The sequence below is a fragment of the Platichthys flesus genome, chromosome 4 (assembly GCF_949316205.1).
Source record: "Platichthys flesus chromosome 4, fPlaFle2.1, whole genome shotgun sequence".
Taxonomy (NCBI): domain Eukaryota; kingdom Metazoa; phylum Chordata; class Actinopteri; order Pleuronectiformes; family Pleuronectidae; genus Platichthys; species Platichthys flesus.
Window position 1 is genome coordinate 14,214,844 of NC_084948.1, and position 11,036 is coordinate 14,225,879.

Here is an 11,036-nt window from a genome sequence, read left to right on the forward strand (position 1 = left end):
TTATACTGTCTCTCTCTGCAGTGTGCCTCAGCCAGAGACTCACCATCTCCAAACACACACAGACACACTCACACACACACACACTCACACACACAATTGCACAAACAATCCTCCACACTTAAACAATTCCCAATGAGCCATGTAACTGCTAGTTTGTGCCCGGCTGTGTGCTTGTTAGAGAGATATCAGCTGCCTAAAATGTGTTTCTCCGTATTACTGTGTGTGAAGCGAAGGCACAAGCGGTTAGTTCCTGCGCCTGGGTTCCTGCTTTGGTGCCTGCGTGGGCGCATATTCGTACCTGTTGTGTTTTTGCGATATCACATAACAAAGTGTGTTTATGTTTCAGGTGCACGCTGAGTATGAAACCATTATTAAAGGATGATACACCGCTGCAGTGTATGAATAAATCAGCTGCCGCGTACAAGCGGGTACAGTGGGTCTGGGTTTAGCCTCTGCAGCACTACGGCATATATCATTACACTGTAGTGTATGAATGTGTATGTATATATATATATATATATATATATTTATTTATATACAACTTTATTCTTTTATCCAAAGCACTTTGCAGGAACATGAGTGTACATGCTTTTAATGGGGATTTAATCCTGCCACAGTGAGTGCAAGGATTGCTCTTTGTGTTGTGTATTCACGTGCATGCGTGTGGGTCTTGTTTGTGTGACCTGCTTCATGAGGCTTACGGATCATTGCCCGGTCAGGCAGAGGACACAAGAGGCCATTATCCCACAGAGTCTGGGCACTAAATGTTTGATAAGGGTGCAGAGCGGATGTCCTGTTTCTCTCCTCAGATTATTACACGTGTAGAGCAGAGTAAACACTCAGTCATTAACATGTACATCTATCACAGAAGCTGCATATTAGCTGGGTGTGATGGAGAATGATATAAGCTCAGAAACACTGTTTAATTTCAGTTTGTGTCTGTGCGTGTTTGGTGCAGTGTGTAGCAGAGAAAGGAGTTTGTGTGTCTGCACAGTGAAGTCCTGAGAGATGTTGAGTTGGCCGAGATGAGTCATGAAGCAATCTGGTCAGCCTCCGCTCCATCTCCCTCCATCAAAGCCAACGTTTGTCATGGTCGTTCATGACAATCGTTTTATTTTGTATTTTTTGCTTATTCGTAAAAAAGTTAATGTTTAAACTGTAAAATATCAAACGTCAATCACATTTCTTACATAAGTAGTGGGAATGTTTTACTCTGATTTGTTCTGCCCCACTCTTAGTTCAAATGATTTAACAGTGTTTTGTTTTTATTATCCAAGTTCCCCCATACAAAAGTTTAAAAAGTATATGATTAACATATCGATTTATATAAAAATTACAGTGTGTTTTCACTGTGGCCTAAAATAGTGACAGTTGTAAATGACTGGATACCAGTGGGCTTCCTCTGTGGGTCAGTCAACCCTCCAGTGCAGTTTCAAAGTGTGAAATACTTTGCTGAAGCTATACCGTCGCTGTGCAAACGGGCTTGGGAGATCTGAGTCAGAATCCATCCAAAGGAGAATGTCACAAAATGTTGCACATCCTGGTGGTTTCTGGGAAATGTAGTCTGGTGGGCAGAGAGTCTTCTGGCAACTTGGGGATAGCATCCAGGACTTCAAGCTTTGGCAAACAGGAGAAAACTCTGCACAGACAAATTTAGAGAGAGAGAGGTTACAATAAGGAAGGTGAACAATGCCCTCTCCCCTTTCACCCTCTCCTCACCGTGCACGGTAGTCCTGAGTGAAGGTCACTGGGTTGTGGGTCAGGGTCAGGGAGCGCAGCGGGCTGTTCTCCAGAGCTCCCAGTCCCACCAGGGAGCCAATGGCGTTGTCAGACAAACAAAGGTGCTCCACTGCTGGGAGCTTTGGCAGCTGACGCAAGCAGACCAGGTGGTTCCGGTGCAGGTTCAACATTTGGCACCTGCACAAACCAAACACAAATATCACTTAGCTTTCTTCTTCTGGCTTCTGTCATCCAAAATAACTTTACATACGATGAAGTAGTAAAAAAATAGTTTTCTATTTGTGGTGTTTCACATTAACTGGAAACCAAACAGTGGTACTGCATCTGACAAAACGATTGGAGCATAATTATATCTTGTGGCCAGGGAAATTAAAAATTGAATTAGGACATATTACACAGGACAGAACAAAAAAGATTAAAAAACGTACTAAGAAGGGAAAAGTGTCACATCTAATTTCAACAGGGATATCGCTCAAAGTGAAACCATTTCAAACTGGGAAGTGAGTTTCAAACAGTTTGTGGAGCTGCCAACTGGAAACTCCAACATTTGGAGCCTGACACGCTAACGAAAGAAAGTCCGACACATATAAAGGGTCAAATAATCCATAACAACGATTCATAGATTCCTTTATCCTGCACGTCACTAAATATTAAGTTGAGTCAATTTTGCAAGAGACAGAACCTGAGTGAAGGGGGAGTTGTGGTGCAGTCTGGGTAATGTGGTGTATACCTTGGCAGACGTACAGAACTCAGGTCGGTGAGGGAGTTGTCGACCAGCTGCAGTGTCTCCACGCGGATCAACCGCCGCAGGATCCGCAGGAAATTCTCTCTCTGGAAGGGATCGCCCAGGTTCTGATAGGACAGATTCAACTCCTGAAAAGAGAGAGAGAGTGTGTCTTTCTCTCTTTCTCATCACTTCCTCCCCTATCAATCTCTCTGTTCTCCTCCTGCACTGTACATCTTCAATGCCACGGACACACACACACGCTTGCTATCTTACCAGACAGTTTTCCCAGTTTTCTTGCAGCCTTTCCTCCCATCTCTGTCCTTCATCCTCCCTCCTCCTCCTCCCTGTCCATCTCTCCACGGGGACGTCATCCCCCTCTCTTTGAAACAGCTCCTCCTCTGATGGTCCTTTGTAAAGTTGGCAAAACACAGAGTTTTATATTCCCATCACCATCATTCGTCTGGTGAAAACGTTTTTTATAATCCATCAGTTGGTGGTTTGAATTCTTTGTCACAGTCAATTCTTGATAACTCATATTATAAATTGAAATGTTTAACTTTCCAATAACCAGCTGTAAGATTGGTTTGTTATTAAATTAAACTTAAATTCCTGAACAAATATTCTCAAACAAGAGAAAGCCACTCTCTTTTTTTATACCATAGTAAGATGATAAAAACTGATACACATCTCCATTTTTGTTCCCCTGCTACGCATAGCACCTAATACACTTCTGTCCTAATAGAGGATCCCTCACCTGGGCCTCTCGGAGGTTTCTACATTCCATTTCATTTAGCTGACGCTTTTATCCAAAGTGACTTACAATAAGTGAATTCAACCCCGAGGGTACAGAGCCAGGACGACAAGAATCAAGACAGTACAATTTCTTCAAAATAAAGCTAAAATACAAAGTGCTACAAGTAAGTGCCATTTAAGCTACTAAATTGTTGTTTCAAAAAGTTGTTAGTGATTTTATTTATTTAAAAAAAAATGGGGAGCTCATTCCACCATTTTGGAGCCTACCTTTTTTCTTTCCAATTAAAATGTTCATTTTTATAGTTTTCCCTCGTTCTAGATGAGGATTAAGGATAGAGGGTTTTACATCCTGTTAAGCCCAATGAGGCAAATTGCAATTTTTGAACAAGAGCTATTCAAATTAAATTTGATTGTTTTGAAATCACATTTCGCTTCCTTCTGTGCCATTAAACCAATGTTAGTGCATCAAACATAGCACAAAGAGGGATAGATCAAAGGGCAAGCCTTTTCCTGTATCGATCACGCACCTTCTCTGACCCTGGGGCAGGTCAGCTGGTCGCCTCTGACATCACACTGTTCCAGGCGATGCCATGACACGAACCGGAACCGACTTGATGGGAGCTAACAGACGAGGAAGAGGAAGAGGAAGAACTTTAATCAATAGTCATTACAACATATTCCTCATGACACATCAGTATACTAGACTAGACCTTTCAAATGAATTGGCTTTTTATTGACCTCCTGCGCAGACAGGCACTGGCAGACAGTGAGGCCCTATTGAAATTGTAAGGATTATTATTATTATTGGTATATATTATAAATTATTCTTACCAAAATTTCCAGAAATTTAGTTGTAATTTTTTTCTAATTCCTTTTCTTTTAAATCTCCTTTTAACATATTCTTATGTTACTTCAAATGTGTTCTCTTATATGATCTTTTTTTTGCTGTATTTCTTTGATTTTTCTTTTTTTGTTGTTGTTCATTATCCCCTGTTTTACTTTGAAACTACTTTCCTTGTATGTGTCTCTCATTTTACTTCCTGAGTCTGATTTCCCAGCTCCTGTGATGGTCAGCCCACAGTTCTAATGTGTCACCTGAGTTCTCTCTGAGCCCTGTAGTGTTTATAGTCTTTGTACTGCTCACTCTCCTCTGTCAGTCTGTCTGTTAACATCTAAGGATTTTGATCATGCTTCAGTTCTGTCAACATCCCTCCAGTGCTTGTGTTTCACTTTGTCCCCTTGGTTCCCCATGTGCCACTGCTGTCTGTACGTTCTGGGCTTGTTTGCCTTCGTGCTCTATCAAAATTCCACACTGTGTTCCTCACTAGAGTTCCAGACAAGACATTAATATTATTTCACCAACTACAGTATGGCAGTCATCACCTCCCACCGTACACAATCTTGCGTAAGACTCACCAACAGCAACTTTAAAATAAACTGATACATCTCATGTTAAACATGCAAATATTAATTTCTTAAGCTCAGAACCACAAGGACAAGATTTCTAATAAATTCAATATTAAATTGCATTATGGGAAGTGTAGGATCAAACATTTGTGTATTTCATGCGATGGAATAATCGGTCAACTTGTCCAATATAAATTGTTTTAATAATGTGCAAAACTGTGTCCATATCTCACAAACTTCTAACACCACTTTTTTACCCATCAATGTATTGTTTTTGATAAATGTCGACACATTTTAAATTATTAACATACTCGTCCCACCTGATCCTTTTTCGTTGCCATTCGTTATTACGCAAACATTGGTATTAGTTAGCACAGTGGGAGAGGGTGGTGGATTACTGCCTTGACCTTTTCAAGCACCTAACAAACATCCTGTTCACCCGCAGTAATCCTACACCTCTCTCGGTTAATTGAGACATACAGTGAGAACGACCCCACTTCGCTTCACCAACGAGCCTCATTGGATGAACACTCAGACCAACAGCCACAGGCCACTTGTTCACAACATATGAAAAACAAGTATATCTGATGCAAAGGGTTAAATAGCCAAACAGAAGCAAACACCAGCAGAAAACAGTTCATAAGCAGAAGGCATTATCTACTTATCCTTTATTAGAAACACCATTTTGCTGCAGGATTTGAAGCGATACACAGAATCATGAGGACATAAAGGTATATTTAAACACCAGTGGGGAGGATTAGGTAAGAAGCCACTTTTCATCTTTCATTATTCAAATAGTCAAGCGGGTTAAAAAAGAAAATCATTCTGCATAGCAATCCAGCAGGGAGGCTATAGTGGCCTGGGGGTAGAAAAGAGAGTGCGGAGAATAGACTGAGAATATTAGGTCCAGTTCAGAGAGGGGGGAGTCGGGGGGGGGGGGGGGGGGTGGGGATTGTGGAGTGTGGAGAAGGACTAATTGAAATATTTGAAGATGAAGAGATGGAGAGAGAGAGGGGTGGACACAGGAGAGGTGTGGAGACGGAGTCAGAGCTAAATACGTGAAGGGAGAGGAAGGAGTGCCATCAAGGTGAACAGCAGGGTCCTAACTTATGTCTTTGTGGGGACCATTTTGAGTATAGACCAGCTTGAGGACATTTTGGCCAGTCCTCGCTTTTTCGAAGGACTGTTGGAAGGTGCAGACGTGCTTTAACGGGGGGTTAACATTAGGAATTTAGTTTTGGTGGTTTAGCTGCAGGGGAAGATGTGAAATGTTCATGATTAAGGTTAAGGATAAGGTTTTGGTTAGGCTGCTCACAATGAATGGTCAATGCAAAGTGGGTTAGGGTTGGGGTTAGGCTGATAAAAGCTTGAATTAGAACCTACTGAGAGCCCTTTGTTCTGAAGTCTCGAGGCCCTGACAGCTCTGAGCTGGGAGCCGAACTCTGATCTGTGGTCTCACAAGGCAATTCAAATATTTCAACTTAATATGATTGATTGAGCCTTGAGGACAGGCGCCTCCAAAGTGATTCAACCGGTTAACTGTCCTCCTCACAGAGATATGTCAGCCTATCTGATCTCCCCTGCTCCGCACACCGGCCAACCCCTCAACGCCACCAATCAATTAACAGATCGATTCCAGAGTACATGCATGTGTGTGTCTGTGTGTGTGTGTGTGTGTGTGTGTGTGTGTGTGTGTGTGTGTGTGTGCGTGTGCGTGTGTGTGTGTGTGTGTGTGTGTGCCACTCACTGGTGTGGATACTAGTCCAGAATCAGGACTGCGGTCCACAGAGAGGGGAGTGTGTGCAACACCGGGGTCCGAGTACTGGGACGAGTGGGATTTGGGGAGGCTGCCGCTGAGAGTGTTCACACCTGAAGAACTGAGACAGAGACAAAAAGAGAAGAGGAGGACAGACACAGGCTCACATCCCTGATCCCGGTTTGAAGAGTAATGTAAGCCCTGCAGCGTGTGTGTGTGCGTGTGTGTGTGTGTGTGTGTGTGTGTGTGTGTGTGTGTGTGTGTGTGTGTGTGTGTGTGTGTGTGTGTGTGTGTGTGTGTGTGTGTGTGTGTGTGTGTGTGTGTGTGTGTGCGTGTGCGTGTGTGTGGATAGAGTTACAGTGAACTGGGCCTGACAATGCAGATTAGAACCTGTTGCCATGACAGCGGAGGACACCTGAGCAGGTAATAGTGGACACTGCTACTTCTATAGCTTTAAATCTATATTCTATAGCTTTAATATGTACTACCCGTCCTGTGCTTTGCTACATAGTTACCATATCAAATAATTTAATGAGTAATGCATATATTTAAGTTGTAATTAAATGCTTTAAAGCTTTGGCACTAAGTAAGCCGGACCTGTCTAGTTCAACTCAAACCTTAAAGCTCACCTCAGCGCTCATTTGAGACACATAACGGGATTACATTGTCAAGCAGCACAGACAGATTAACACGGTATCTAATGTGTTCATGCAGCCCCCGTGTGTTCTGGCTCACCTTTCTGACATGTCCCAATCGTCTCGTGATAAATCCTCCCAGCCTCCTCCGCCAGCACACTGAGAAGGGCTCGGTTTAGCCGTGTGCAGCTGGAGCTGTGCCCCATGGAGCCCGCTGCGGTAGCCCCCCGCTGAGCAGAGGGAGGTGTCGCCGTGTTGAGGAGCTGGAGGAGCGGACACTCTGACACCGGGCCCCGCTGCCGCGTGGAGGAGCTGCGGGCTGGTCGCGAGGCTAACGGTTGCCAGGCAACAGTGTTCAGGTGTATTGTTAGGATTTCAAATTGTAGTCTATGTGTCTGACAGAACTGTTTGCAATAAAGACAGGAGGTGGGGGCATGGACAGGTTGGGCCAGATAAATGGCCTCCACACAAACAAATGATTTATAAATAACTTTTTCCTTCCTCGTGTTTAATCTTGAAATTAGAATGTGTGAGCGTCACATTGTTGTTTGGTTGTTTTCGTTTGGTTGTTTCGAATGTCTATACAAACAGAACGTACAGCCGATATAGCAGGAACATGATATTCCTTACTCCAATGACAACAACATTGGCCCACATGGCATCAGCCTAGCGACGATCAGAGGAGCGTGACAGGAAGTGGCTCCGGGTCACTTCCTTATTCCAATGCCACGAGGATGGACTACAACTGCGAACCAGAGAAGACTTCCCCTCGTTATTGACCAATCCTGTTCTATCTACTGTTATAAAATAATACAGGCTGTTTGGGGCGTTTTGATGAGACTCGAGACTGTCCGGTGCTGCTAGAGTGCCGGGCAGTGTGTTAGATGCCCAGTGGTAGGAAGTATCGAAGTAGAAATACTTTGTTACTGTACTTAAGTAGAGTTTTCACATATCTGTACTTTACTTGAGTACTGATTTTTCCTGATGACTTTTTACTTTTACTCACTACATTTGAACACAAATTTCTGTACTTGCTACTTCGTATATATAAAGAAGTGCAAATAGGGTATTGTTAAAAATATATTCTTATTGCTTGTATAATAGAGCAGGTCAAGGATCTCCGGGAGAAGACAAACACATTTGAGGCGTAACCAAATATGCTCAAGGCGTTTAAGCTGGGCCTGCGACAGGCCTGACCTTTGGGCTGACCTTTTTGTCGGTCTGTTTCTGTATCTGTCTTACCTGCCTGCCTACCTGATAGAACCTTGCAGTCCCTTTGTACTCAGGATCTTTGGTTGTATCTGAACTGACCAGCCTGTCAGCACTCTCGGTTTTGTGGCCAATTTAGGTTTTGAACATTTCCTTCGTAAACTCCTGATTGTGTAAATAAAATTCCATACATGCACTTATCTCCCTACGTTTGTGTTCTTGCACACTAAGTCCTGCCTCGTTCCACTGAACATATCAGAATATGGATTGAATTTTCGAAAGGCTTGTCCGAGTAAATTCCGATACAGGTAAAACATTTCTATTTGTTTCTTCTCTGTACTATCTTATTTCGTGTGCTAGAACTTGTTTCCCTTTGTTGAGTTATCATAAGGGGCATTGTGTATCATTCCTGCTACTGATGAAAGCTCCATTGTTTAGTGATATTTACAGAATTACACTTTGTAAATATCTAAATTACATTTAGTGCTTATACTGTGGTCTATTAGTGTTCTTAGGTAGACACAAGAGGCACTTGAAGTTCAGATGCACTAGTCCAATACTATTTGAACCTCAGCATCTGGGGTTCCAAATTTGTAAAATTATACATTATATGTATATTGTTGTTATAATTTCAGTTTAAATGAATCCTGAAGAGAACAATTTGGGGTTGTTTTGTGTCTGTGTAGGCCTACTATAAAAAGCACTTTGCATTTTAAATTTTTGTACTTGTACTTTTACTTTTGGTACTTGAGTTAATTTCAACACCAGATACTTTTGATACTTAAGTCGATTTAATATGAGCTACTTTAAGACTTTTACTCAAGTCATTCTCTGACGGGTGACTTTTACCGGAGTCACTTCCAGGTAAGATATCTGTACTTTTACTCAAGTATGGCTTTCAAGTACTTTATACACCACTGTAGATGCCCATTATTTTGCTGTTCATACCTTTCATTGCTTTCTAAATAAATACTGTATTGAACCAAACCGAGTTCGGCTCTTCTCGTATTTAGGATAAATGAACACGCCGACAGTATCATACATCTGTTGAGCCTCATTAAGAATAAACTAGTGTTCAGGTCATAAATGAACTGCCTCATTAGTTAAGACCCTGGGGAATTTTTTTTTAAACCTTGTTGCTAAAGATTTAGCCTTTAATCTTAATTATGGATCAATTGATGAAAGATTTGGCCCATAGAAGATAATATGCTGTTATTCTATTTTATTTTCTTTTATGCTTTCGACTATTTCTCCACCCTCCATTTGTTTACTCAGACTGCACAGGTACTCCAGCTCCTCCAGGACGGCTCATCCATCTGTCCAGTTGCAAGAAGGTTTGCTGTGTCTCCTGGACGTCACACTGGGAGAGCTGGACAAGGCCTTATAAAGAGCATCAACCCAGCAGCAGGACTGGTATCTGCTTCTTTATGCGAGGAGTAAGAGGAGAAAGAGGAGGAGCAGCCAGAGCCATACAAAAAGAACTCCAGCAGGCTAGTGGTGCACATGTTTCTCATCAAGCTGTCATTCCATGAGGGTGGCATGAGGCCCCGACGTCCTCTAGTGGGACCAGTGCTCACAGCCCAGCACCGTGCAGCTCGATTGGCATTCGCCAGAGAACACCAGGACTTGGCAGAAGAGAGCAGGTTCAAGCTGAGCACATGTGACAGGCGTGAAGAGTCTGGAGACACCATGGTGAATGTTATGCTGCCTGTAACATCATCCAGCATGACAGGTCTGGCAGTTGGTCAGTGATGGTCTGTGGAGGCAGATTCTTGGAGGTCATAGCCAACAGTTCCCCCAGTGCTGTTAGGCACAGGGATGAATTCCTCAGCGTGATCGTCAGACCTTGGTGCAGTAAATTCATTAAAATGAAGTGAGAGATAAGGAATCAATGTTGGGAATGTACTTCAAATCCACAAGTTAGTCCTGAACTCAAAGAGGTTTAAAGCAACACTTTTACTGAGCAACAGTAAAAGTGAAAATACAGACCCCAGAAATAAGTTGCTCCGACTGCAAAGTCCCAATCATCGAACTGAAACACAACTGACCAGAGGATTCTACCCAGGATCCCTGGCTCATGTGTGGATCCCTGTCTGAAGAGCCTCAACTATAACCAATACACTGGACTCAGTTTAGAATTCTTTAGGTTTTAAAAGTCTCCTCACTGAACTTTGGAGACAGACGCTTGATATTGAATGAATTTTAAGTTGTTTCAACTTATCTGCAGTTGAGGGTTACTCTTGAACTTCTTGGGCCTGTCATTCAGTTCCACACTTTGTACAGATCTTACCCGCTACTTGGACCAAGTACATTCATAGTGAAGAAAGGGAATGAAAGCTTATTTCAAGCCAGTGAACCATTAAAACGTTTTCGAAGCCAAAAATTAGCATGGGGTTGCCTTAAAATACAAAGAAGTATCAAAAGTGAGAAAATGTCCTTCTTGTCTCATATTACTGAAACATGAATCCATAAGTATCCTTAAAATGTACTAAATGGCCCAATTTTTTATAACTACATCATATATTGTAAGTTAATGCAATTTATGGGTCAGGTAGAGAAAAAGTGTTTGTCTACTCTCGTTGGTTCTGCTTGATTGGCCGTCTCTTGTTATGCTGGGCAGGAGGAGAGATACGGCTGATTCAGACTTTCAGTGGTACACAATGGAGACATAAGGCGCCGCTATCATAGCAGCCGGTGAGGGTAATTCAGATTATAAATAACCTCCCACACCCACAGGCTGTCGTTCTTCTTCAGCGCCGCTCATTGTGCAGAAGACACTGCGACTCTGAAAAACATTGAAGTGATAAAA

At 42.6% G+C, this 11,036-nt stretch overlaps 1 protein-coding gene across 1 annotated transcript; it reads right to left on the bottom strand.

The window, feature by feature from the left end:
* Positions 1-1,287: 1,287 nt before the first annotated feature.
* On the bottom strand, positions 1,288-7,675 carry LOC133952004 (uncharacterized). The gene is made up of 8 exons (XM_062386278.1): positions 7,617-7,675; positions 7,119-7,349; positions 6,375-6,504; positions 3,748-3,841; positions 2,741-2,874; positions 2,471-2,613; positions 1,720-1,917; positions 1,288-1,639 (listed from the first exon to the last, which is right to left on the bottom strand). Exons 1-8 carry the CDS (start codon positions 7,673-7,675, stop codon positions 1,522-1,524), a joined length of 1,107 nt encoding a protein of 368 aa, XP_062242262.1. The 3' UTR covers positions 1,288-1,521.
* Between the last annotated feature and the right edge of the window lie 3,361 nt (positions 7,676-11,036).